This window comes from Amblyomma mixtum, chromosome 4, assembly GCF_055824585.1.
Source record: "Amblyomma mixtum isolate Tamu chromosome 4, ASM5582458v1, whole genome shotgun sequence".
In the NCBI taxonomy this organism is placed as follows: domain Eukaryota; kingdom Metazoa; phylum Arthropoda; class Arachnida; order Ixodida; family Ixodidae; genus Amblyomma; species Amblyomma mixtum.
Genome location: NC_143015.1, coordinates 36,694,806 through 36,722,738, shown reverse-complemented (window position 1 = coordinate 36,722,738; position 27,933 = coordinate 36,694,806). Strand labels below are relative to the sequence as shown.

The 27,933-nt window shown below is 49.4% G+C and overlaps 1 protein-coding gene and 8 non-coding genes across 9 annotated transcripts; all 9 read left to right on the top strand.

Moving 5' to 3' along the window:
* Positions 1 to 4,552: 4,552 nt before the first annotated feature.
* Positions 4,553 to 4,626, top strand: TRNAI-AAU (transfer RNA isoleucine (anticodon AAU)). The gene has a single exon. It is a non-coding gene; the product is annotated as a tRNA-Ile (tRNA).
* A 148-nt stretch (positions 4,627 to 4,774) lies between these two features.
* Positions 4,775 to 4,848, top strand: TRNAI-AAU (transfer RNA isoleucine (anticodon AAU)). Its single transcript has one exon. It is a non-coding gene; the product is annotated as a tRNA-Ile (tRNA).
* Positions 4,849 to 4,996: 148 nt separating this feature from the next.
* Positions 4,997 to 5,070, top strand: TRNAI-AAU (transfer RNA isoleucine (anticodon AAU)). Its single transcript has one exon. It is a non-coding gene; the product is annotated as a tRNA-Ile (tRNA).
* Positions 5,071 to 11,253: 6,183 nt separating this feature from the next.
* TRNAI-AAU (transfer RNA isoleucine (anticodon AAU)) lies at positions 11,254 to 11,327 on the top strand. Its single transcript has one exon. It is a non-coding gene; the product is annotated as a tRNA-Ile (tRNA).
* Positions 11,328 to 11,531: 204 nt separating this feature from the next.
* Positions 11,532 to 12,773, top strand: LOC149346181 (uncharacterized). The gene has a single exon (XM_089541260.1). It carries the CDS (start codon positions 11,532 to 11,534, stop codon positions 12,771 to 12,773), a length of 1,242 nt encoding a protein of 413 aa, XP_089397386.1.
* A 5,756-nt stretch (positions 12,774 to 18,529) lies between these two features.
* TRNAI-AAU (transfer RNA isoleucine (anticodon AAU)) lies at positions 18,530 to 18,603 on the top strand. The gene has a single exon. It is a non-coding gene; the product is annotated as a tRNA-Ile (tRNA).
* A 5,006-nt stretch (positions 18,604 to 23,609) lies between these two features.
* Positions 23,610 to 23,683, top strand: TRNAI-AAU (transfer RNA isoleucine (anticodon AAU)). Its single transcript has one exon. It is a non-coding gene; the product is annotated as a tRNA-Ile (tRNA).
* A 148-nt stretch (positions 23,684 to 23,831) lies between these two features.
* Positions 23,832 to 23,905, top strand: TRNAI-AAU (transfer RNA isoleucine (anticodon AAU)). Its single transcript has one exon. It is a non-coding gene; the product is annotated as a tRNA-Ile (tRNA).
* A 148-nt stretch (positions 23,906 to 24,053) lies between these two features.
* On the top strand, positions 24,054 to 24,127 carry TRNAI-AAU (transfer RNA isoleucine (anticodon AAU)). Its single transcript has one exon. It is a non-coding gene; the product is annotated as a tRNA-Ile (tRNA).
* Positions 24,128 to 27,933: the final 3,806 nt, after the last annotated feature.

Here is a 27,933-nt window from a genome sequence, read left to right as displayed (position 1 = left end):
CGACGAGGATGTTCGGGCTGCCTTTGCGCCGTACGGAAAAGTGACGGAAGTTGCCCGCGAGCGCTGGCGCGTGAGTGGTATGTCAGAAAAAGGCTCGACTACTAGACTCGTCACGTTGAAGTTGAGAGCTGGCGTGAAGCTGGACGACCTGCCGCACCAGCTGAATGTTAGCGGTGAGCTGGCGCTCGTTGCTGTACCGGGCAGACCACCGTTGTGCCTACGCTGTCGGAGTACGGGGCACATCCGTAAGGAATGCCGAGTCCCGCGTTGCGGAACCTGCCGACGGTTCGGCCATGAAGACGGACAGTGTGCCCGCACTTACGCGAGCATTACCGGCCCCGGTACAGGAGTAGACAAGTCTGAGTTGCTGATGGACGAGGCTGATGCGGAAGATGCAGCCCGTGCAGACGGGCAACCAGCAGCGAGGGAAGGGCCGTCGCTTACGGTTTTGACGAAGCAGAAGGCGACGTCAAGTGAGGTACCGGCGAGTGTAGTACAAGTTCAGAGTGCCTTTCAACAGAGTGGCGATGGCGCGCCGAAGGGCGCGCCAGAAGCCGCGGCCGAAGCTCTGGACAGCGCTGAACCTGCCAACACCGAAGGCATGGACTTCACTGAGGAGGCTGGCACCCTAACGGCTGGAAAACGCTCCCGCGAGGAAAGCGCTGGCGAAAAGACGCATCTTGATGGTGGCAGCGACGAACCGCCGTCGAAGGCCCCGGGAATCCGGCGTCCGATGTTCAAGCCGCGGCCGAACGTCATGGCCGAGACAAGGCAGGCGGGGAAACCGCCTCCGTAGTTCTGCAATGTGCATTTGTGCTGTTTTTTTTCTTGCTTTTCTTTTTTTTTCCTTGTTGTCTTTTTTTTGGTGGGGGAGTGGTACCCATCAGACTGTGTGCACGGATCTGGATCTGCTGGCGAAGGAATTACCCATGGGTTCCCGACGCCTGCACGCGGATATCTGGAAAGGCGACACCGTACATGCACAGTGAGTTTAAGAAGACTGCTCGGCTGACTATGAGGGGTACTGTGGGACTCAAGTCTCCTTTTCATAGGGCATGGCGATGAAACTAGACACAGCTTTACATGTAGCAACTTTGAATGTGAGAGGCCTTGGTGCACGACGGCGTCAGCGCCAGCTTAACCGCCTGCTTGCTGAAAACGCGCTTGACATAGTTGCAGTCCAAGAGACTAAGATCGAAAGTGAGGAATCCACTGATCGCATGGTGTCCACCTTTCGTGCAGCCTTCAACGTTTGTGTTTGCCATTCCGTTGGCACCTCGGGTGGGTGCGTATTATTTGTCCGAAATAATTTAGGCATCACTGTCGAGTCGGTTTTTTCTTGCCCTAGTGGACGGCTTATTGTTGTTGATTTTTCTTTTTCCAATTTATGTTGGCGCATTATATGTGTGTATGCTCCAAATGTTGAATCTGAGCGTTTTGATCTCTTTACCCGTTTGGAGCCCTACCTTGTTTGCGACCGAGTGTTGTTGCTGTTGGGAGATTTTAATTGTGTGTGTGCCGCTAATGATCGAGTGAAGGGTACGCCTGTGCGTGACAAGAGTGCTCAATTGCTTCAATCTCTGGCTTATGATAATAGCTTAGAGGATATTGGCAGTATATTTACCGAAGGGAATCAACCTCAGTTCACTCATTTTCAGCGTAATAGTCATGCCAGGTTGGATAGAATTTCTGCATCCATTGATCTCGTGTCTCTTTGCACGAGTTGCAAAGTTATACCTGTAGCTTTTAGTGATCATTGCCTAGTGATCGCAAGTTTCGGCATAAAGCAAAGAAAAACAAAATTTAACTGGAATCTCTGGAAATTTAATGTAAAGCTTTTAGAGGACGAGGAATTCGTAACTGATATTGCGGATGAAATGCAGAAGCTGCTTGAGGAGCGACCCAGCGTTGTTGCGGTTCAGTGGGAAGATTTCAAGGAGTGGATAAAAAGAAGGGCCATTGAAAAAAGTTGCTTGAAGTGATACGAAGAAAAACAGGAAGAAAAAGCAGCTCGCGAGCAACTGCAATTTTTAATAGGCATGGAAAGCTCCGAGCCTGGGAAGTTTTCTAAGGACCTAAGGGAGGTGAAAAGCCTGCTCGAACGCTTAGACACTGAAAGGTATAAAGCTGCCGTTATACGCGCAAGGACACAGAAACTGTGGGCTGGTGAAACGCCGACGAAGCGAGCTTTGTGTGACGAAAAGCGTTATGCTTACCAAAACGAAATCAGGCAGATAAGGAACGGAGATGAAGTCACGAATGACGCTTTTACAATCAAGCAGCTATTTGAAGAGCAGTACATTGAGCTTCTTGGACATACGCGTGACATGAATGAGGCCTTCCTGGTTGACTTTTTGCCTCTCCTGCCGAGACTTCAGGACGAAGTGAAGGAGCGTCTTGAGCAGCCCATAACTGCAAAAGAAATAGAGACTGCAATCGAAGACCTGCAAGCGGGAAAAGCTCCAGGACCTGATGGAATAGGGGCCGAATTTTACAAAGCATTTAAGCCCACAGTCGCTCAGTTACTGCTACGAGTTCTAGATGAAGCTTACGAAAGAAAACAAGTGCCACTCTCATTCACCACGTCGTACATAGTGCTGATTCCGAAATCAGATGTCCCAGAAAAGAAGTTGTTGGCGGGAAATTATCGCCCGATAAGCCTCACCAACGTGGACTATAAATTGTACATGAAGGTTTTAGCAAAGAGATTGCAGAGCATAATTACGAAATTGGTTGGGCCGCACCAGACTTGCGGAATCAAAGGTAGGAGTATCGCCACAAATGTGCACGTCGCACGGACCGTGCTGGAATGTTGCGATGTGCTCGGGGACCGCATCGCTATGATGCAGATAGATCTGGCGAAAGCCTTCGATCGCGTTTCCCATGATGTCATTTTCAGCATTTTGGAGCACGCTAATGTAGGCCGTATTATTGCAGAAGGTGTTAAGATGGCATATGCAAACTGCACCACGCGCATTATTGTTAATGGTGACCTCACAGACAGGATAGGAGTTCATTCGTCAGTAAGGCAGGGATGCCCGCTATCGCCTCTGCTGTTTGCGGCCTACTTGGAGCCACTGTGCTTAGCTATCATCAAAAGTGAGAGCATCACGGGCTTTCGATTGCAGTCGACTCACGTCAAAATCCTTGCTTATGCGGACGATATTGCGGTATTCTGTTCAGACAGAGGCAGCATTACTGAGGTGATCATCACGGTGGATAAATTCTGCAAACAAACGGGGTGTCTCATAAACTGGGACAAAAGCTCTGGCTTTTGGCATGGCGACTGGGAAGCGATGCCTGAACACTTTTCCAGGATGCGATGGTCGTCTTTGCCGACGCAATATCTCGGCGTCCCCCTAGTGCATTATCGCGATGCAAGTGAACACTGGAATGAAGATACGTCAAGGGCGAGGGAGAAAGCAGATGCCTGGAAAGGGAGGCAGTTATCAATGTTTGCGCGAGCCTCCGTCTGAAATCTTTTCCTTGTATCCAAAATATGGTATTTGATGAATGTGCTGTGCGCATCTCGGGCCAGTATTCAAAAGATGCATCGAGTGTTTGCTGTTTTTATTTGGTCGTCAAGCTGGGAGAGAACCAGCCGTACCAATTTGTTTCTTTCGGTGAAAAAAGGAGGCCTCGGCCTTGTGCATTAATTTCTGCGTCAAGTTGTTTCGCGTTTTTTCTTTCTCCGAAATCAAAGGGATAATTTTCTTATGACTGTTATCCAAGTGCGGTTGCAGAGACTTCTTCCTGAATTTGTCGTCTCATCTTGTGCGAATATGTGTGGCACTGTCAATGGGTACATGCGAGAAGTTGTACTCTCTTTTAGGCTGCTCCATGTGCGATTTTCCCTTGAGTACTTATCTAAAGTATCAAAGCAAAAGCTGTATAAGGATCTGGTGGACACCATGTTACCGACCCCAATCTACCGGTTACCTTATCGTGGAGGCCCAGGGCACGATGTATTAAAGAGAGTTAAAAATATGCCTGTGAACCCATCTACGAAATCTTTTTTCTTTAAATTACACTCGAATACACTTCCTGTTAAAACGTGGCTGCACGAAAAGGGGATTTTTGTCCCATGGACCACAAACAGGTCTCTTATGCAAAAAACCTGAGACAGTAGAACATGTATTTCTGGACTGTTGGGACCCCATTTTCTATTGGGATGTGCTACAACGAACAGTCAAAAAAAATTTTCCCCTGGACCCCTACGGCATCAGATTCCTGCCAATTCAGAATGAAGCAGGAGTACCGTATGATTTAATCATGCTTCTGGGCCTCCACAGCCTTTGGAGGACACGGATGCAAGTGCGACACGCGGATGTTAACGTTCGCTCGGTGCGCGAAAACTTTATTGAAAGTGTTGCGAGCTTGAGAGAAATGTACCGAGCACAAGCTGACCCACCTGAATGGATTACTGTATTTGATGAACTGGTCGCATTGAGAAGATTTTAAGCCCTGCTACGTCAGCCGAATTAGGCTGATGTTTTTATCATTTGTACATTTTTGTTTTCATGTCACAGACGGCAATAAAGAAAAAAAAAAAAGCCTGCTAGCTCAGTTGGTTAGAGCGTCGTGCTAATAACGCGAAGGTCGTAGGTTCAATCCCTGCGCAGGCCACGTTGTGTTTTTTTTCTATTGCTCTCAACGCAGTTTAACGTCGATGGTGGAGGCACTGCCACTTTTACCTGAGTCGTCCACGCAGCCGTAGTGTGCGCATAGCAGAAACACGAATGGCATGGCTTACCTTGATCCCTGGAATAGTTCTGGCCTGCTAGCTCAGTTGGTTAGAGCGTCGTGCTAATAACGCGAAGGTCGTAGGTTCAATCCCTGCGCAGGCCACGTTGTGTTTTTTTTCTATTGCTCTCAACGCAGTTTAACGTCGATGGTGGAGGCACTGCCACTTTTACCTGAGTCGTCCACGCAGCCGTAGTGTGCGCATAGCAGAAACACGAATGGCATGGCTTACCTTGATCCCTGGAATAGTTCTGGCCTGCTAGCTCAGTTGGTTAGAGCGTCGTGCTAATAACGCGAAGGTCGTAGGTTCAATCCCTGCGCAGGCCACGTTGTGTTTTTTTTCTATTGCTCTCAACGCAGTTTAACGTCGATGGTGGAGGCACTGCCACTTTTACCTGAGTGGTCCACGCAGCCGTACTGTGTGCATAGCAGAAACACGAATAGCATAGGTTACCTTGATCCCTGGAATAGTTCTGGCCTGCTAGCTCGATTCTACTTCCGGCCACCGAGCGTGACGGACGTGTGTATCATGGGCTCCCAAGGAGCGGATTTAGCGGCCCAGCCGGGCCGCGGTATCAGGAGTACGATCAAACCGAACGAGGACTACCAGCTGATTTTGCCGCATTTGCCAACAGGTTCGAGCGTTTTGCATACTGTTTTTTTTGCATGGCGACGTCCAAGCCAGGCCATACCGTGTTGAAAACTTTCGTGACGCTCTTGAGCGTCTGTCATTGCTGCCGGAAGTGGTTGCCCTCGGGGCATATCAGATGAATCATGTTTGGGCCGTGACATTCTGCAATGAAGAAGGAAAAAACAAAATGCTACAGGCGGAGGCGTTCAACGTCAAGGACCACCGCTGTGTGGTCATTGACCCATGCAACCAGGGCGTCAGGCTGAAGCTGTTCTGGCTGCTACAGGGCGTGAAAGATGACGACGTGAAGGCAGCTCTGGCGGCTTTTGGAAAAGTGACCGACATAACTCGGGACAAGTGGAGAGTCAAAGGCTGCGTCGACAAGTCGTCTACTACGCGCTCAGTGACATTGAAGCTGAAGGTGGGCGTTACCATCGAGGACTTACCGCACCAGCTGCGTGTTGGAGAGGACGTCGCACTCGTCCACGTTCCTATGCTATGCTTTTCGGTACTGCGTCTTCCCGACTCTCACGGGTCGCCTCTACTGCGTCGACTTCGTCCATAATGTGCTCCTCAGTAGTATCCCTACGACCAGGACCAGCTACGGTAGCATATGTTCGCACGCACTGGGCGTCGTCGTGGCCGAAGCGACGACAGAGCCCGCAACGTGGCACACGGCACTCCCGACGTATGTGTCCGGTGCCGCGGCACCGGAGGCAGAGCGGAGCTCTGCCAGGAACGTTTCAAACGTTTCAAACGTTTTTATTTGTGATGAAAATAAAAACGTTTGAAACGTTTGAAACGTTCCTGGTAGAGCTCCGCTCTTCCTCCGGTGCCGCGGCACCGGACACATACGTCCGGAGTGCCGTGTGCCACGTTGCGGGCTCTGTCGTCGCTTCGGCCACGACGACGCCCAGTGCGTGCGAACATATGCTACCGTAGCTGGTCCTGGTCGTAGGGATACTACTGAGGAGCACATTATGGACGAAGTCGACGCAGTAGAGGCGACCCGTGAGAGTCGGGAAGACGCAGTACCGAAAAGCATAGCCTCAGAAAAAGCAACGCTTCCCACGGAACATGAGGCTGCCAACTCAGAAGAACCGCCTGTGCCTGACACCAGAACTGAGGTGGACGCGGGAAAAGCAGATGATGCTGCGGTAGGTGCAGCTGAGACGGTTTTGGAATCGACCGACGAGAAGGACATTGACACGGAGTTGCCCGCGGCGTCAACTTTGCCAGCGAAGAGGACGCACGACGAAGCTGATGACAAGGCGACGAGCTACGACGGGACGGACCATGAGGAACCTCTTCCCAAAGCGCCTCCTGTTCGACGTGCGGCCTACAAGCCCAAGCCGAACATCCCTCCTGATCGTAGGACTTCGTCGGGTGTCCCTCCGCCTTAGCGGAGGTGCCTTGCAGGGTCTTCGTGTTGGTAACCCGGTCTTCGATCGGGTTCAGTGCTGACACCGCCGTACTTTGCAAACTGGAAGGATTTTTGATGAGGTGAGCTGCAAACCGATGTCACTTTGAGAGCGGCGAATCCCAACCATTTAGATGGCGCCTCAACTAACATCTAGCTTGCGTATTGCCACACTGAACGTGAGAGGTCTTTCTGCGCGAAGAAGGCAAAATCAGCTTAAACGTCTCTTGTTCGAAAACGAAATCGATCTGTTGGCTGTTCAAGAGACAAAAATTGAAAGCGAAGAGTTGACAGATGCGATGGCAGAAATTTACCGTGCACAGTTCAGTGTTTGCGTGTGCCATGCAAAAGGAAAGTCGGGAGGGTGTCTGATTTTAACTCGAAACGGCAAAGTCGCTGTGGAAACTGTATTTTCCTGTGAAAGTGGCCGGATTGTAGCATGCGATTTTTACTTTTCTGGTGTAGAGTGGAGAGCTGTGTGTGTATATGCACCTAATAGAATTCCCGAACGAGATGCCTTTTTGCGCCGTGTTCAACCTTTCCTGCTGACAGAAAAGCGTGTACTATTGCTTGGAGATTTCAACTGCGTGTGTAGACCTGAAGATAGAACAAGCAACAAAACCCTGCAGGACACGAGTGCCGAGCTACTGTCTGAGATGATTAATGAAGCAGAATTGGAAGATATTGGCATTATAATGCAAGGTTCAGAACAAGCACAGTACACGCATTTCCAAGGCGTTAGTCACGCAAGGCTGGACAGAATTTATGTTCCTTCTGAAGTTGTGCCCTTGTGTTCCCAGTACCAGACCGTGCACGTCAGCTTCAGTGATCATTCTTTAGTCGTGATCACACTTGGGGAGAGGAAAAGGACTGTCAAGTTTAGTTGGGAATTATGGAAATTTAATGACTCATTGTTGGAGGATGACGAGTTTAGCAAGAAACTAAAAGACTCAGTCAAAAGCTTGTTAGAAAAAGAGACAGACTTTATACAAACATGGGAACAATTTAAATGCGACGTGAAAGTGGCCGCTATAGAAAGAGCATGTGTTTTAAAGCGCAAAGAAAAACAGCAAGAACAGGAACTTCGTACCGAGCTTGATTTCATGCTCAGCATGGAAGGCGTCAAGCTGGGGTGGTACAGACAAGAAATAAGAGACCAAAACTAAGCTTGAACTAATAGATGAAACGAAATATCGAGGTGCTGTGATAAGGGCACGCAGCGAAAGATTTTGGCTTGGGGAGGCGCCCACAAAAAGGGCGCTCAGCGACGAAAAACAGTATGCAGTTTCGAAAGAGATAAAGGAAATTTGTTATCGCAATGACGTAACTTCCGAATCTGAGGTGATTGAAAGGGCGTTTCTGGAATATTACCAAAACTTGTTCAGCCTTAAAACGCCTGATGTTGAACATTACAAAACTGCATTCCTGTCGCTAATGCCAAGAGTCGAGGAGGACCTGGCGCAGGTACTTGAGGAGCCCATAACGGCAGCAGAAATCGAAGCTGCAATACAGCAGCTGAGCTTAAACAAGTCGCCTGGGCCGGACGGCCTCGGTGCCGCACTTTACAAGGCTTTGGAAACAGAAATGGCAATAGCATTACAGCGCGTAATAAGCGAGTGTTACGAAAGAAAGTTAACTCCGCCGTCTTTTCGAACTTCCCACGTGGTGTTGATCCCAAAATCGGACGACCCGAGTAGGTTGCAGTCAGTTGAGTGTTACCGCCCAATAAGCTTAACTAACGTAGACTACAAAATTTATATGAAAGTGCTAGCCGGACGACTCCAAACAGTAATTAAAACCCTTGTTGGCCCACACCAGACCTGCGGCATAAAAGAAAGATCCATTTTTACTAACATACACGTAGCTAGAAGTGTCCTTGAATGTGTGATGCAAAGGAGGGTCGTGTCGCCATGATGCAACTGGACCTGCATAAGGCGTTTGATAAAGTTGTGCATGAAATTTTGTTCGTGCTTTTGGAACATGTGAATGTAGGATGTATCATCACTGATGGCGTGAAAATGGTTAATGATGGCTGTGCATCAAGGTTCATAATTAATAACCGCCTGAGTAGTAGTATTCCTGTCTTGTCGTCAGTGAGGCAGGGTTGCCCTCTTTCTCCACTGCTTTTTGCACTTTACCTGGAGCCCTTTTGTTTAAAGCTGTTAACTACGCAAAACATTCGAGGTTACGCCTTTTGTCATAATGAAGTGAAGGTATTTATTTAATTATTTATTACAGTACCAACAGCGCCATGAGGCATTACAGTGGGGGGGAAGACGACTCAAACACAGTCGAAAAAGCAGGAAATGCAGATAAAAAGAAGATAGGCAAGCAACTGAATTTACAATCAAACAAGCAGACAGGTAACACTTTCACAATCATTGAAGAAACAATGGCTCAATTACAATGCATATTTCGCAGTGAGGAAAAAAAAACATCAGTGGAGGTAATGGTAGCAATATCATGGGGGAGTTTATTCCATTCTCGAATTGTTTGGGGAAGAAGGACATCTTAAAGAAGTTCGTTTTACACCTGATCTCTTTAATTTTAAAGGCATGATCAAGACGCGGTGAGACATAATCGGGATGTCGCAAATAATGCTCCCTGTTAATACCAGTCTTATTGTGAAAGACACTGTGGAGAAATTTTAGCCTAAGAAGTTTCCTTCGCTGCTGGAGTGATTCCCATCCAAGGTCATTCTTTGCAGCGGAGACGCTAAAATTTCTGGAGTAGTTGGCATTAACAAATCGCACGGCCAAGTTCTGGATCCTTTCAATCTTGTGAATATCTACCAGCAGTCAAGGGTCCCAGACACAACAAGCATATTCAAGTACTGGTCTAATGTTAGTTTTATACAGGAGCTCTTTGGCTTTAGGCGGTAAATTCTTCGCATTTCTGCGAAGAAAACCCAGCACTTTGGAAGCCTTGCTAGTAATGTAATCTATATGGTCACGCCAGGATAAATTTGCAGTAAAGAAAATACCAAGATATTTATGTTTGAACACTTTTGACTTTATGTTTGAACACTTTATGTTTGAACACTATATCATCTGCATATGCAGATGATATAGCAGTGTTCTGCAGAGACCAGGAAAGCGTGCAAGAAGTGGTGAGAGAAGCCGTAAATTTTTGTGATGCAAGTGGCTGCGCGATAAGCTGGCAGAAATGTTTTGGTTTTTGGCATGGAAAGTGGCAGGCCACGCCAGAAGTATTCTGTCGAATGAAGTGGGTAGACACGCCAGGAAAGTACCTCGGCGTGCCGCTAACCAACTACAGAGAAAGCAAAGAATATTGGGCCCATGAAACCGAACGAGTCAAAGCTCAGACAAGCAAATGGGGCGGTCACAACTTTTCCATGTTCGCAAGAGCTACGGTGTGCAACATGTTTTTAGTAGCGAGGATTTTTTACGTTCTGCAAGCGTTAACTTTGCCAAGGACTTCAGTGCAAAGGTTGCACAGAGTGTTTGCAACATTTATTTGGGCGTCAACATGGGAACGTACCAGCCGATGCAATCTGTTCCACAAGGTGCGGAACGGGGGGCTAGGGTTGTAAAATTTATTTCTGAGACAGATAGTCACTAGATTCTTTTTCTTGCGTCAAGATAATGATTTTCTGCGAACTTTTATACAAGTGCGATTGTCAGAATCACTGCCTGATTATGTTGTGTCATCTATGTCTGCAGGGCGGAGTGGGTTAAGTGCTTTTTTGCAAGAAGTTGTTGCAGCAGTCCGTATTCTTCGGTCAAAATTTTCCGATGAGTATCTAACCATTGTAACAAGGAAAAAGATGTACAAGGACCTGCTTGATGTGTTTCTGCCAGTGCCTGTTTATCGCAGTGCTTATCTTCTGGGTCCCGAAAGGGATGTGCTAAAAAGAGTCAAAAGAATGCCGGTGAAGCCTTCAGTGCGCTCTTTCTTTTTTCAATTGCATACTGGAACCCTCCCAGTGAAGCCATGGTTGCAAAGCAAAGGCCTTTTTGTACCTTGGTCAGTAGAGTGTCTTATTTGCAAGAAAGTGGAAACTATAGAACATATCTTTCTCGACTGTCATGACGCTGTTTTTCTTTGGGATGTGTTGAAGCGCACACTGAAAAAAGATTTCCCCCTGACTCCTTTTGGAATACGCTTCCTACCATGTGCAGAGCCAGGTGAAGTGCCTTGCGACCTGCTAATGTTGCTCTGCATGCACAGCCTATGGCGTAGGCGAATGGATGTCAGGCATGAACATGTTGTTGTGAATCCGGCTCATCAGTATTTCATTGAGAGCATCATGTATACTCAGGAAGTTTTCGGACAGCAAGCTCCTCAGCCTGAGTGGCTGCCTGTCCTCGACCAACTAAAATCATTTAACCCATTTTATCATCGTGCACTAGCTAGAAACTGACCTGTGCTTTTATTGTCATGTCATTGTATTTTTGTTTTGTTTGCCCGGCCAAGTCGGTAATAAAGAAAAAAAAATGGCCTGCTAGCTCAGTTGGTTAGAGCGTCGTGCTAATAACGCGAAGGTCGTAGGTTCAATCCCTGCGCAGGCCACGTTGTGTTTTTTTTCTATTGCTCTCAACGCAGTTTAACGTCGATGGTGGAGGCACTGCCACTTTTACCTGAGTCGTCCACGCAGCCGTAGTGTGTGCATAGCCGAAACACGAATGGCATGGGTTACCTTGATCCCTGGAATAGTTCTGGCCTGCTAGCTCAGTCATTCTACTTCCGGCGACTGTCGTGAACGGTCGCAGAATCATGAGCTCCGGTGGAGCGGCGATAGCGGCCCTTGCCGGCCGCGGAAACAGGTCCGACATGGAAGCCGATAAGAATTACGAGATTATTTTGCCGAACCTGCCAACAGGACGTGTTGTTCTCAACACCGTGTTTTTGCACGGCGACGTGCGAGCGCGGCCTTACAAGGTCGAAGATTTTCGTCACGCCCTCGCCCAAGCGGGTGCGCTCCCCGACGTAGTGGCGTTGGGGGCGTACCAAATCAACCATGTTTGGGCGGTGACTCTCAACAGCGCTGAAGCAACAAAACGATTGGCGGCTTTCAAGGAGCTTCCAGTTAAAGGACGCCGGTGTGTTATATTCGACCCCGAGGACCAGGTGTTGAAACTGCGGCTACACTGGATGCTGCACGGCGTCGCCGACGAAGATATCCGGACTGCGTTTGCGGCCTTTGGGAACGTGACAGAGGTAACCCGTGAGCGTTGGCGTGTGCAAGGTGTGAAAGAAAAGGGCTCCACCACAAGGATAGTGCTGCTCAAGCTGAAGCCTGGAATGAAAGCGGACGACCTCCCCCACCAGATACGAGTCGCCGGTGAGCTGGCCCTTGTGGTCGTGCCTGGGCGGCCCATGCAGTGTCTGCGTTGTCAGGGCAGCGGACATGTCCGACGTGAATGCAAGGTACCTCGCTGCTCACGCTGCCGACGTTTCGGACATTCCGAAGATGGGTGTGTCCGCACATACGCTGCCGCAACGGTGCCAGCGCTCAGAGAGGAGACACCGGAAGACATTATGGACGTCGTCGAGGCTGAGGAGGCAGCCAAAGGGACCGATGGTGTGGAGAGCTCTGCGGTGGCCCCCAGCGTGACAACTCCGACGACCACGGAAAAGGAGGCGGGCGAGGGCGTGGACAAGACACAGACACTGCTATCCGTTGTTTCGGAGGCGCCTGTGAGCGAGGAAGCGCCCCTTCAAGGGACAAGTACTCCGGAAACATCGGCGGCTGAGAACACGAATGCGGAAAACGGCGGCCGGTCAACGAGCGCTGGCAGTGCGCCGAAGCGCCCGCACGCCGACGCCGGTGACGGGGCGGATAAGCAGGCCCCTGGCAACGCCGAGGAACCACCTACGAAAACTGTGCAGGGGCGACGACCTTCCTTCAGACCGCAACCTAACATCGGGACGGGCCGGAGGGCAGCCGAAAAGCCGCTCTCGCAGCACGTCGAGCCCGATAATTACGATGGCGGCGGGACTTCTGGAAGCGTCTAGCGACGTGCTAGGCGCGAAAGGTAAGCACCATGCTCCCAGCGTCCTTCTAAAGTACGAAAATGGCGATGCAACAGTCACTGAGCGTAGCAACGCTTAACGTCCGTGGGTTTGCATCGAAAAGAAAGCAAAGTCAAGTATACCGTATTTTAACGGACCAGGACGTGGACGTGTTGGCGGTTCAGGAAACCAAAATAGAAGGGGAAGAGGACACGGGGAGCATGGTGCAGCGTTTCACGTCGAGGTACGATGTGGCTGTTAGTCACGCGGTTGGCACATCGGCCGGGTGCCTTCTGTTCGTTAAGAAGTTGCCAGGACAGTGCAGGAAGTGATTTCATGTATGCAGGGTCGCTTTATTGTGTGTGACTTCGTTTTTCATAACAGTGAATGGCGCGTTCTTTGTGTTTATGCACCGAATGCGGCTGATGAAAGGTTAATTTTTTTCGTGAGCATCCAGCGATATCTAAATACTGGGCGACAACTCGTCGTTATGGGCGATTTCAATTGTGTCTTAAGTGCTCGAGATAAGACAAGTAGCCGCGCCTTTAGAGACGCAAGCACAGATGTTTTGTCGCATCTAGTTGGCGAATTTGCTCTAGATGATGTAGCGGAGTGTTTGGAGGGAGCGCGCAGCGTGAAATACACGCATTTTCAAGGTTCTAGTGATGCCAGGCTCGACCGTATTTATTTATCGTTGGATGCGATTCCGAAATGCCAAAATTATGTCGTTATGCCAGTGCCTTTTTCGGATCACTGTGTTGTGAAATGTACAATCGCCCAATTTTTTAACCTGAACGCGCGAGCGTCGACCGGCCAGTCGATAAGCGCCGTACAACGGAGCATAGCGGCGAAGTGTGTGAGAATACGCGCGTGCGCACAATGCCCAGTCCAGTGCAGCTGCCCTCTGCCAGGCTGTTCCGGGAACCGGACCCCACCCCCTTTCGAGCACCGTTATCGTCTTCGTCTTTTCTTTTCTGAACGCTGCCATCACGCTATAAATAAAGGGTCAAGTGGCACCGCTTGGGCTCGATGGAATGCGACATACACCGGCTGATTGCACTACGTGCGAATCAGCACTTGTTTTTATTTTTATTTTCCCTACGGCTCACGCGGCAATTTCCTGCGGCAAAAAGATATCTGCCGCTGGAAGTCCTGCTGATTAGAAACTTCGATGTTGCAAAGAATAGCGTGCCTTGCCTATGTATGACCAGAAATAAATTTATTGCTTTTCTCGAGAGCAAAACCAGAAGAAAAACAACGCCTTAATAAGGATACCTTTGCTCGCACTGGTTACCAAGGGGTATTAGAGATTTTGGTAATTCCAGCTGCTTGAGAAATTGTGGGGTCCCGGGTGTCGCAACTCGCTTGTTGCCCTTCAGTATTTGCAGAAGGCTCCACCAGACTGAACAACCGTTGCGATGCGTCGCGGAATAGAGTCGTACAGCGCTGATACGAGGTTGTGGTCGATTTTCAACAGCTCCCATTCGGGTTCAACTTTGCGCCATAGTTCATCGCAGCTCACGTTGTGAAGCCCCATTTTTGATAAGTTCTTTTTCATTAGGCCCCACACGTTTTCAATTACATTCATGTACGCTCCTTGTGGCGGCCAGTCAATGGTCATGATTCCGAGTTCTTCCAGGCGGCCTTTGGCAGCGCGAGACGTGTGCACGGGGGACAAGTGCTGCTGTAGGATGAAGCAGCCGTCATTGAAAGGACCGTCGAGCACATGAGGCAGGAGCACCTGTTCGACGATATTAATGTAGGAGGCGGTACAAAATCGGCCCTGTATTCTGTGTAGTGGTCCAAGGCCCTCTTTGGTTACAATCCCCCAAACGTTGATGCTTTTGCGTCCACTGGCTCTTGGTGGACGTATCGGGGGTCATACCTACAAGAGAGGAGAACAATAAGTCAATTTAAAATTGCGGCAATTTACACCACAAACGTATCTTAAATTAACAATAACAAGAAAAGGCTCACAGGAATAAATTTGTGAAAATAGAAACAGGCACAAACTAACTAAATATTCATAATAGGAAGAAACGAACCTCGTTAGGTCTGGTCTGTATACTTTGCGTTTTTGGTCCCACTGCGTGCAGAATGTGGACTCGTCGGTAAAGACGACATTGTGCCAGTCATCTGCTGTCCAGTGCAGATGGGCCTGTGCAAAATCCAGTCTTTTTGCTTTCGCTGTGTCGGAAAGAAGCGGCTTTTGGGCAGCACTTCGATTCTTCAGGCCTTCTTCCAAAAGCCGTTTTCTCACCAATTCTTCGCTGACATCGAGGCCAACCGCATCTCTAACCTGGCCAGCCGTCATGAAGGGATTAGTCTCGGCGACGAGAACCAAGGCGGCATCCTCTTCTGCTGTCGTCTTCCGAACGCAGTTCCTTGCTGCATCACCTATGCGCCCTTCGTCTCTAAACGCTCAAATTATCCTGTTCACTGTCGCTACATGTAAATCCAAAGCCATCGCGATCTGTCTTTGGGATGTGCCGCTCAAAGACATTCGTACTGCAGCTACTCTCTTTTCCTCTGGCACCCGAGGAGGCATTGTTGATGCTGCGTGAAGCAAACACTCCAGAAAGCGGATGCAAGGCCTTATATACTGTGAAGCGCGATAGCAATGACATCTGATCGGATTATTTCACTTATCAATTCACACTTCCCTCTCCTACAGAAAAGAAGGCGGTACCACGTTGCCTTTTCTAATCCTTTGTCAGTGGCGTGGAGAAAACAGAAGGAAAGGCGATAACGGACAAAAAAGCAGGTGGGGTGGGGTCCGGTTGCCGGAACAGCCTGGCAGAGGGCAGCTGCACTGGACTGGGCATTGTGCGCACGCGCGTATTCTCGCACACTTCGCCGCTATGCTCCGTTGTACGGCGCTTATCGACTGGCCGGTCGACGCTCGCGCGTTCAGGTTAAAAAATTGGGCGATTGTACAATCGGCCCTAGAAACCGAAGGAAAAAAATTTTTGTGGGGACTGTGGAAGCTAAACTCCAAACTCTTAGAAGATGAAGCTTTAGTTGAAATAATTGCCGGGAAGCTTAAAGAGATAGAACAACGGCCGTGCACCACCATTGGAGAGCAGTGGGAATGGTGCAAACAAACAAGAAATTAAGATGAAAGCTATAGAAAGAGCCAGTTGTATTCGACATGATGAAAAGCAAGAAGAAGCATGTTTAAGGGCGACACTAAATCAGTTAATAGCGCACGAGTGCAAAGAGCCAGGGGTCTATAATGAGGATATTAGAAAACTGAAAAAGAGAATTGAGTTATTAGAAGAGGATCGTTATCGAGGAGCGCTCGTTCGCGTCAGGGCCGAAAGATGCGCAGCAGGCGAGACGCCCACTAAACGGGCTCTCGATCTCGAGAAAGCGCATGCTCGTCGAAACGACATAGAAGAAATAGAGTGGAACGGCAACCTCGTGACAGATAAAGACGGCATTGCACGTGCGTTTTACGAATACTATCAGCAACTGTTTGCTTTTCGCGACATGAACATGGACAGGTTTAAGCGCGTGTTTCTTTCTTCCTTGCCACGACTAGATGCTGACACCACAGAAAGGTTGTAGCTGCCGATTTCCGAGCATGAAGTTGAGCGTGCCATTGATAATCTAAATCCAGGAAAGTCGCCAGGGCCTGACGGCTTGAGCGCGGCTTTTTATAAAGCATTTAAAAAAGTGTTGTCCCCATTGTTAGCTGCAGTATTTAACGAAGGCTATGATCTTAACTTGTTGCCGCCTTCTTTTGCGTCGTCACATACTGTACTAATCCCCAAAACAGAACAAACTGAGAAATTGAGATTTGTGACGTCATACAGGCCAATAGCCCTAACAAATGTTGATTACAAAATACTAATGAAAGTACTAGCAGCCAGATTACAGACCGTTATTAAGGAGATTGTTGGGCCTCACCAGACTTGCGGCATCAAGGGAAGGGCCATTGCTACCAACATACATAAGGCCAGATGCGTACTGGAGTGTTGTGACGCAGCATGCGGTAGCGTCGCGGTTCTACAGCTCGACCTTGAAAAAGCGTTTGATTGTGTTTCACATGATGCCTTGTTTGCAGTTCTAAATTACATTAATGTGGGTTCTGTTATCAGTGGGGGCGTGGCCTTGACGTACCGAAACTGCACTACAAGATTAATTGTCAACAAGGAACTCGGTGCACCCGTAAACGTGCGACGTTCGGTGCGTCAGGGTTGCCCCCTCAGCCCGCTTCTGTTCTGCATTTATATTGAAACTTTGTGCTTGTCAATCCTTCAGAATGAAGATGTACAGGGCTTCCAAGTCCACATGACGGAGGTCAAACTTTTGGCGTATGCCGATGACGTAGCCGTCTTCTGTGCGAACAGAGAGAGCGTTAGCGTGGCAGTCGATGCCGTGAAAGATTTCAGCACGACAACTGGAAGTCCGGTGAATTGGGGAAAGTGTGTAGGGTTTTGGCACGGAGAGTGGCCATCGACGCCTTGCACGTTTGCCAACGTGGCTTGGGTCACAACACCGGTTAAGTATTTGGGTGTGCCTTTAGACTGTTATGAAGACAGTGAGCCATTTTGGCGCGACCAAGCCCAAGAAATACGTGAGAAGGCTGACAAATGGAGCGGTGTGCCGCTGTCTATCTTTGCACGCGCAACGGTCTGTAATCTGTTTTTTTGGCCAAGTTGTGGTACGTAATGCAAACGCTTCACTGTTCCAGGTTAAACATTCAGAGGCTGCATCGGGTGTTTGCCGCTTTTGTTTGGGCGTCGAATTGGGAAAGGTGTAGACGGGATAACTTCGGAGTGTCAAAGACGGGGGTCTTGGGCTAGCACACTTATTCGCACGACAGCTCGTAAACAGATTCCTTTTCTTCCGCGACGTCACTGATCCATTTCTGCGCACTGTTTGCCAAGTAAGGCTCGTGCGGGCGTTGCCAAATTTTGTTGTTGCCACAGAAAGTATGCCAGGGCGCCTCTTTAGTTTTTTAAGAGAGGTCGTAAACAGTCTCAGAATTTTGACAACTCGTTTTTCGGTTGAATATTTGTGCTCAGTCAATAGGAAAAAATTGTATAAGGATGTATGCGATGACTTTTTCTCAGTTCCTGTGTACAGAGCCTTGTACAGCGGCTATCCGGGTCAAGATGTATTGAAGCGGGTAAAAAGGATGCCCGTTTCCCCCGGAGTAAAAACGTTTTTCTTTAAGCTGCATACTGGAACGCTATCGGTAAAAACATTTCTTGAGGACAGGGGCTTTTTTCTGCCATGGGGGTCACTTTGTTTAATATGCAAACAGCCTGAGACAATAGATCATGTTTTTCTACACTGTTGGGAGGGGGTTTATTTTTGGGACGTGCTGCAAAGAACCCTTAAAAAAGACTTACCGTTAGATACACATAGCATCAGGTCCCTGTCAACAGGTAACGAAGATGGCGTGCCTTTGGATACCGTCATGTTAATCGGTCTGCACAGCCTCTGGCGGTCCCGGATGGCTGGGTTTCATTTAGACCCAGATGCTCGCCCTGCAAGGCTCTACTTTCGTGAAAGTATGCATGCGTTTGTTGAAATGCACAAATTGAAGCGTACAGTTCCCGAATGGCTGCCAAGATTAGAACCCTTGATCCATCTGAGAGAATTTTAACACGACAACGTCATCCCACCTAAGGATGACAGCTTACTTATTACTATCATTTCTACGTGAACATTTGGCTGTGAGCTGGCTGATTTGTTCTGTGTACAATTTTGTAATGTGTCAGTGTCCGGTAATAAACAAAAAAAAAGGCCTGCTAGCTCAGTTGGTTAGAGCGTCGTGCTAATAACGCGAAGGTCGTAGGTTCAATCCCTGCGCAGGCCACGTTCTGTTTTTTTTCTATTGCTCTCAACGCAGTTTAACGTCGATGGTGCAGGCACTGCCACTTTTACCTGAGTGGTCCACGCAGCCATAGTGTGTGCGTAGCAGAAACATGAATGGCATGGCGTTACCTTGACTCGTGGAATAGTTCTGGCCTGCTAGCTCAATTCTGCTTCCGGCAGCCGAGCTGAACGGATCGCAGGGTCATGGGCTCCAGCGGAGCGGCGATAGCGGCCTTTGACGGCCGCGGAAACAGGATCGATGACTGCGGTGATAAGGATTACCAGATTATTTTGCCGACACTGCCAACAGGACGTGTTGTTTTCAACACCGTTTTTCTTCACGGCGACGTGCGAGCGAGGCCGTTCCGGGTCGAGGATTTCCGTGACGCCCTGGCCGAGACCGGTACGCTCCCCGACGTGGTCGCGTTGGGGGCGTACCAAATCAACCACGTGTGGGCGGTTACCCTGCGGAACACGGAGGCAGCAAAGAAGTTGCTCGCCTTCAACGAGCTGCAAGTTAAGAAACGCCGCTGCCTCATTATCGACCCGGAAGACCAGCAGGTAAAGCTGCGGCTACACTGGATGCTTCACGGTGTGGCCGACGACGACATCCGGACGGCATTCGCGGCGTTTGGCAAAGTGACCGACGTTACGCGTGAGCGGTGGCGGATACAAGGCGTCAATGACAAGAGCTCAACGACAAGAACGGTCCTACTGAAGTTGAAGCCCGGCTTGAAAGTGGATGACCTGCCACACCAGGTACGTGTCGCCGGAGAGTTGGCTCTTGTCGTGGCGCCTGGGCGTCCAATGCAGTGCTTGCGCTGCCATGGTACAGGCCACGTGCGGCGTGAATGCAAGGTTCCCCGCTGTACAAAATGCCGGCGGTACGGCCACGCGGATAACGAGTGTGTCCGCACTTACGCGGTGGCTACGGGCTGGGCGTAAGACGACTCTGCGGAACTCCTGATGGATGTTGTCAAGGCCGAAGAATCTGCGAAAGGCATAGAGGAACCCGAAAAACAAGCAGGATCGACGGGCTCTTCGGGACCCTCCAGCAGCGATGACGGTCGCAAACCTGAAGGGGCAGAACCTTCTAGAAAGGAGACGGAGGCGTCGAGTGATAAAGTAAGCGTGCCAGCGCTCCAAGAAACCGAGCCAGCGACTCTGACCGAGGAGAACCTTGTCCAGAGCGGCGCCCGCACGACCGGCGTCCCTGCCCCAGCGAAGCGGCCACACGCCCAGACCGGAACCGAAGGAGACAAGGCGGAAGCCCCCAGCGTCGAGGAGCCGCCGGCAAAAACGACCCAAGGACGGCGGTCGTCCATCCGGCCACGACCAAATGTGTCGACGGAGAGGAGAGCCCTTGACAAGCCGCCCCCGCAGCCAGGCCAGTTAGCAGCACCGGATGGCTCCGGTGTCAATGATGTCGTCTAGCCAAGCGCTAGACGTGAAGGGTAGGCACCATGTTCCCGGCCTCTTTCTTCTGCTTTAAAATGGCTCATGCGTTCCCCATGAAAGTCGGTACACTTAATGTCAGGGGACTGGCAAGTAAGAAGAAGCAGAGCCAGGTGTACCGCCTTTTAACTGAGCGTGACATTGACGTCCTGGCAGTGCAGGAAACGAAAATTGACGGGGAAGAAGAGACCGGGAGCATGGTGCGACGTTTCACGTCTAGGTTTTTTGCAGTTGTCGCCCACGCTGTAGGAACGTCTGCGGGTTGTGTCATCTTTGTGAAGAATGTACCGGGACTTGAGGTTCAGGCATATACGGCGTGTCCTTCGGGTCGATTTGTTTTGGTTGACTTCCTGTACGACAAGACATATTGGCGCGTCATCTGTGTGTACGCCCCAAATGCGGTGGATGAGAGGACATTCTTTTTTCAAAACGTACAAAAGTACTTTAGTTGTGAGAGATCCCTGATCGTCATGGGTGACTTCAATTGCGTCCTGCGAGGCTGCGACAAAACCAGTGCAAGGGCATTTAGGGACAGAAGCACTGAAGTACTCTCAGAAATTATAGACACGTGCAACCTCGATGATGTGGACGAATGTTTAGAAGGCGAGCGTTGTGTGAGACTCACACATTTTCAACGGTCAAGCCATGCACGGCTAGATCGCATTTATGTGTCACCGAACGTTATTTCAAAATGCAGTAGCTACAATGTAGTACCGGTATCATTTTCGGATCATTGTTTAGTGCTGTGTGGGATAGAGACAAAGAAACGAGGAAATCAATTTTCTTGGGAGAAGTGGAAATTAAATAATAAGCTCATTACAGACGACATCTTTAGCAGGAAAGTAAACGAAGAAATCAGTAAATTAAAGCCGAGCGGGGAACTGAAAGTATGGCAGCAGTGGGAACTTTGCAAACAGCAAATAAAAATAGCCGCAATCGAAAGGTCAAGCTGCAAACGACAAGAGGAGAAGCGTGAGGAGGACAATTTAAGATCTTTACTAGCTAGACTTCTCGAAAAAGAAAGCGAAGAGCCTGGCAAATGGATGGACGACATTAGAAAAATAAAGCATAAGATTGAACTCTTTGAAGAAGAACGCTATCACGGCGCACTTGTGCGGGCTAGGGCGCAAGATATAGCTGTTGGGGAGACACCTTCAAAGCGAGCGCTAGGAATGGAAAAAACGCATGCTCAACGAAACCACATTGAAAAGATTGAATGGGGCGGGGCGTTATCTGGGGACAGCGGGCATATCCAGCAGGCATTTCTTGAATATTATCAGGCGCTGTTTGCAAAGCAAGAAGTGGATGTGAGCGCATTCAAGGAAGAGTTTCTTGGTGCTTTGCCGCGATTAGATGACGAACAGAAAGAAAGGCTAGAGCTGTCGATAACTGCGTCGGAGGTCGAGCAAGCGATAGGAAATCCGAACCAGGGAAAATCTCCTGGACTTGATGGGTTAAGCGCCGCTTTTTACAAAGCATATAAACACGAAATAGTGCCAGTACTGACTGCAGTTTTCAACGAAGCCTACAAAGAAAATGAATTGCCCCCGTCTTATGGTAAATCCCATACAGTGCTAATCCCTAAATCCGATGACGCAGAAAAGTTACAACAGGTCACAGCATATCGTCCTATCGCCCTCACAAACGTAGATTATAAAGTTTTCATGAAGATTTTAGCCCGTAGACTACAGTCAGTAATTCAAGATATAGTCGGTCCCCACCAGACGTGTGGGATCAAGGGACGCTCGATTGTTTCCAATATTCATAGAGCGAGGTGTGTGCTGGAATGTTGTGATAACACAAATAGCTGTGTAGCCATCCTTCAGCTAGATCCTGAGAAGGCATTTGATTGTGTTTCGCACGATATCTTGTTCTGCATACTCGACCATGTGAATGTAGGGTCCATTATTTGCGAGGGAGTGGCCTTGGCGTACCGGAGCTGCACGACAAGATTAATTGTAAATAAGAGTTTGGGGGCCCCCATTAGCCTGCAGCGTTCGGTGCGCCAGGGTTGTCCCCTCAGCCCTCTTCTATTCTGTATATACATTGAAGCGTTATGTTTGAAAATCATGGAAAGTGAAAAAATTCGAGGCTTCCAGCTACAGGCGGCAGAAGTTACGCTGCTGGCTTATGCGGATGATGTCGCGGTGTTCACAGTAAACCGGGAAGGTGTAACCGAGGCCGTGACATGCGTAAAAGAATTCACCAAGGTCACCGGTAGTAAAGTGAATTGGTCAAAGTCCCTGGGGCTTTGGCACGGAGAATGGCCAACGAAGCCCGGCAATTTTGCAAACGTGTCCTGGGTGACGACCCCAGTAAAGTACTTAGGCGTCCCACTGGATGGTTATCGCGATAGCGATTCGTACTGGAAAGCGCAGACGCAAGCCACGCGTGAAAAGGTGGAGAGGTGGAAAGGGCGACATCTTTCAATTTTCGCAAGGGCCACAGTGTGTAATCTGTTTTTTATGTCTAGGCTGTGGTACGTGATGCAAGTGTTGCATTGTGCAAGGATGAACGTACAGAGACTGCACCGGATCTTTGCCGTTTTTGTGTGGGCTGCTGACTGGGAACGCTGCAGCCGGACCAATTTGTTTAGGCGGGTGAAGGACGGTGGCCTGAGTCTGGGACACTTATTTCTGCGGCAGATTGTAAGCAGATTTTGTTTTGTGCGCGATGTAAGCGATCCATTTTTGCGTACTGTGTGCCAATTAAGGCTCGGAAATGCACTGCCGGACTTTGTTGTCTCAACCGAAAGTTTCTCGGGACGTATTTTTGGTTACTTTAGAGAGGTTGTCGCGAGTGTTCGATTCCTGTCTGTTCGATTTTCGTATGAATATTTATCTTCTGTTAGCAGGAAGAAGTTGTACAAGGATTTGTGCGATGTAGTTCTTCCACAACCTATGTACAGGGCCTTATACAATGGAGGCCTGGGACGCGACGTACTTAAGCGTGTGAAGGCGATGCAGGTGCCGCCAAGTGCAAAAACTTTTTTCTTTAAATTACATACCGGAACACTACCAATAAAGGAATTCTTGGAAAGGAAGCATTTATTTCTACCTTGGGGATCACATTGTTTAATTTGTAAACAACCTGAAACAATAGACCATGTTTTTTTGCACTGTTGGGAGAGGGTATACTTCTGGGACATCTTACAAAGGACTTTAAAAAAGGAATTATCGCTGGACTCTCATGGTATTCGGTACTTGCCTGTAGAGAGTGAGGATGGGACACCATTTGACCTTATTATGCTAATGGGCCTTCATTGTATTTGGCGCTCAAGAATGGCAGGATATCATCGCGACCCTGATGCACGGCCAGCACGGATCTATTGTCGGGAGTGCATGCATAAGTATATTGAAGTTCAGAAACTTGCTCCTGAAGCTCCCGATTGCCTCGAAAGAGTCGAGCCTTTGGTGACACTTAAAGAGTTTTAACGTGACGAAGCCACGCCCCACCAGACGGATAGTGTTGTTAATTATTGCTCATTGTTCTCTGTAAGTGTATTTGTGTACTGTGGTTCTTGCCGAAGTCAGGCAATAAAGAAAAAAAAATGGCCTGCTAGCTCAGTTGGTTAGAGCGTCGTGCTAATAACGCGAAGGTCGTAGGTTCAATCCCTGCGCAGGCCACGTTCTGTTTTTTTTCTACTGCTCTCAACGCAGTTTAACGTCGATGGTGGAGGCACTGCCACTTTTACCTGAGTGGTCCACGCAGCCGTAGTGTGTGCATAGCAGAAACACGAATGGCATGGGTTACCTTGACTCGTGGAATAGTTCTGGCCTGCTAGCTCAGTTGGTTAGAGCGTCGTGCTAATAACGCGAAGGTCGTAGGTTCAATCCCTGCGCAGGCCACGTTCTGTTTTTTTTCTACTGCTCTCAACGCAGTTTAACGTCGATGGTGGAGGCACTGCCACTTTTACCTGAGTGGTCCACGCAGCCGTAGTGTGTGCATAGCAGTAACACGAATGGCATGGGTTACCTTGACTCGTGGAATAGTTCTGGCCTGCTAGCTCATTTGGTTAGAGCGTCGTGCTAATAACGCGAAGGTCGTAGGTTCAATCCCTGCGCAGGCCACGTTCTGTTTTTTTTTCTATTGCTCTCAACGCAGTTTAACGTCGATGGTGGAGGCACTGCCACTTTTACCTGAGTGGTCCACGCAGCCGTAGTGTGTGCATAGCAGAAACACGAATGGCATGGGTTACCTTGACTCGTGGAATAATTCTGGCCTGCTAGCTCAGTGGATTCCATTTCCGGCCACCGAGCGTGACGGACGTGTGTGTCATGGGCTCCGTAAGAGCGGCTTCAGCGGCCCAGCAGGGCCGCGGTAACAGGAATATTGCTTCAGACAATGATTACCAAGTTCCTTTGCCTAGTTTGCCAACAGGGCGTTTTGTTTCGAACACCGTTCTTCTACACTGTGATGTTAGGGCCCGCCCGTATCGGGCAGAAGATTTTCGCGATGCGCTCGCCGAGTTATCGCTCCTGCCGGAAGTGATTGCCCTCGGAGCCTACCGCATGAGCCATGTGTGGGCGGTGACTTTCAAGGACGAAGATGCGGTGAAAAAGATTGTCGGCATGGGTGAGCTGCTGGTGAAAAAGTGCCGCGGTATCTTAATTGATCCTGCCAACCAGGACGTTCGCATGAAAGTGCATTGGTTGCTGCACAGCGTGCCCGACGACGACGTACGGTTTGCCTTCGAGCCGTACGGGAAGGTCACAGACGTCGGCCGAGAGCGGTGGCGGGTGCATGGCCTAGCAGATAAGGGGTCAACTACCAGACTGGTCACCTTGAAGTTGAAGCCGGGCGTAAAGCTGGACGACCTGCCGCACCAGGTGAGCGTCGCCGGAGAGTTGGCCCTCGTGGTCGTGCCAGGCAGGGCTCCGCTCTGCCTTCGGTGCCGTGGCACGGGCCACATTCGTCGCGACTGTCGCATCCCTAAGTGCAGTGCGTGCCGACGCTTCGGTCATGAGAGCAGCCAGTGCGAGCGGACGTATGCCAGCGTAACAGGACTGACAACCACCGACGACGCCTCAAACCTGCTCATGGACGAGGCGGACAAGGAGGATGCAGCATCGGTGGCAAGTGCAAGAACGGAGGTAGCCGAAAATACGGTGATTCCACTGCCGCAGCAGGAGCAACCCGGAACCGAAGCGGTTACTGCAGAGCAGCAACAACCGCCTTCGCAGGATTCTTCGACAGCTCCGAGCGCCGAGCTGAAAACGTCAGTGAAAACGTCAGCGGCTCCCAGCACCTCAGCACCCGAGGTTATGGACATCCTTAGCGCTTCAGCCATCCTGGTGGCGGGGAAACGACCACACGACAAGACCCTTAGCGTTGGGACGAAGGAGGACGGCGGGGGCGGAGACGAGCCACCCACCAAAGCCCCAGGTATGCGGAGGTCTACCTTGAAGCCGCGACCAAACATTCCGGTCGATTCGCGGCAGGCGGGTAAACCGCCCCCGTAAATTTTGTTTGTCTAGCTAAGGTGGGTTGGGAGGGGTTTCCGTAAACGCCATGTCCCTCATCCTGAGCGGTTCGTTTTTCGTGTTCGGGCTTGGAAAGAGGTGCCAAGTTTACTTGGACTGTCCTTTTTTGTTGGTTAGAGTTTTATTTTTTTTTCCTGGCCTTCGACGCGCTTATCGCCACAGTATCATGACCACAGACCCTTGGGCTATTGTAATGGGCACCATTCTACCGTGTAGCCATGGCGGTTAATATCGAAAGAGCGCTACGGGTAGCGACGTTAAACGTACGGGGTCTTGGAGCAAGACGACGACAATGTCAGCTTAGTCGCCTTCTCTTAGATAATGACTTACATATAGTGGGAATCCAAGAGACAAAAATTGAGAGCCAGGAGCTCACCGACCGAATGGTGTCCAATTTTCGTGCTCATTTCGATGTGTGTATTTCCCACGCGATTGGTGGATCAGGTGTTTGCGCCATATTCATACGCAACAACTTTGGAATCTTCGTGCAGTCAGTATTTTCATGTGACAGTGGACGCCTCTTAATTGCTGATATCGTCTTTGGTGAATTGGAGTGTCGCGTCATCTGTGTATACGCGCGGAATATTGACATGGAGCGGCGGGCATTCTTTGAAAGGCTTGAGGCGTACCTAAACTGTCAGAAAGTGATAATACTGCTAGGCGATTTTAACTGTGTTTGCAATGTTAATGACCGCGCAAAACATTCGCGTGTTCGTGACAAGAGTGCAGGATTTCTTAATACACTTGTGCACGAATATGACCTTGAAGACATTGGTAGCGTTTTCGCCAGCGGTACTCGTCCGCAGTTTACACACTTCCAGCAAGACAGCCATGCAAGGTTAGACAGATTATATGTCTCTGCCGAATTGATACCCATGTGTAGCGAGTACGAAGTGAAACCCATCCCATGCAGCGATCACTGCTTGGTAACGGCCGCCTTTGGAAAGACGCAGAGGAAACGAATCTTTAGCTGGGACTTGTGGAAAATGAATGCGCAGCTGTTGGATGACGAAGCTTTTGTCGACGCTGTAACGAAAGAACTGAAAAATTTGACTGCAAGCGAGCCAGAAAGTTACGCCATTCGTTGGGAAGATTTTAAGCAGAAAGTAAAAACAATGGCTATTGAAAGAAGTAGTGTCATTCGACGCAATCAGAAAGAAGCAGAGACAAAGCTTCGCCAGCAACTGCATTTTTTTGTTAGTATGGAGAATGTCGAACCTGGTCTGTGTGTTAGAGGAATAAAGGAAGTGAAAACTGAACTTGAACGGATAGATTCGGAGAAGTACAAGGCGGCAGTAGTGAGATCAAGGTCCGAGAAGCTGTGGGCGGGAGAAATGCCAACCAAGCGGGCTCTCTCAGATGAAAAAAGATACGCATGCCAAAAAGAAATCCGCCAACTAGCTATAGGTGAAAACGTCACGTCTAACAGAAATGAAATTAAGCATGCGATTGCCGAGCACTTTAAAGAAATTCTAAGCCATCCACGGGACTTTAAAGATTGTTTCCAAAAAGAATTCCTTCCGTTGATGCCAAAGCTTGACGAAGAAGTAAGGACACAGCTAGAACAACCAATCACACCAAGTGAGATAGAATGCGCAATAAATGAGCTGGCAGTCGGGAAAGCACCTGGGCCGGATGGCTTAGGGGCCATTTTCTATAAAACCTTCCGGTCTGAGGTTGCCCAAGTTCTTTATCACGTTGTTAGCGAAGCGTATGACCAGAAAAGACTACCCTTGTCCTTCACAACCTCGCATATCGTGCTAATCCCGAAGAGTGATGATGCTCAGAAACGTTTGTTGCCAGGCTCATATCGCCCAATAACTCTCGCTAACGTCGACTATAAAATATTCACCAAAGTTCTAGCAAAGCGACTGCAAGGCGTTATTGAGAAGTTGGTTGGACCACACCAGACTTGTGGCATTAAAGGCCGCACTATCGCGACGAATGTGCACGTGGCTCGAAGCGTGCTCGAGTGTTGCGATGCGCTGGGCGATCACGTCGTGATGATGCAGCTTGACCTGGCAAAAGCCTTCGACCGTGTCTCGCACAAGGCATTGCTCTGCATACTTGAACACACGAATGTGGGCAGTGTGATTACGGAAGGTGTCACGATGGCGTACAAAAAATGTACAACGCGTATTATTGTTAACGGTGAGCTCACTGATAGCTTGTGCGTGCTCTCGTTGGTGAGGCAGGGATGCCCCCTTTCACCACTGCTGTTTGCCGCTTATCTTGAGCCACTCTGTCTGGCGATGGAACATAATGCGCGCATAACAGGTTACAGACTACAGGCTGCCGAAGTCAAAATTCTGGCGTACGCGGATGACATCGCGGTGTTCTGCGCCAGCAAAGATAGCATTAGAGAGGCAACTAATGTCTTCGAAAAGTTTTGT

What these genes read in the sequence shown, in the direction of transcription:
- LOC149346181 (XM_089541260.1), top strand. Translation starts at nt 11,532, where the DNA reads ATGAGCTCCGGTGGAGCGGCGATAGCGGCCCTTGCCGGCCGCGGAAAC.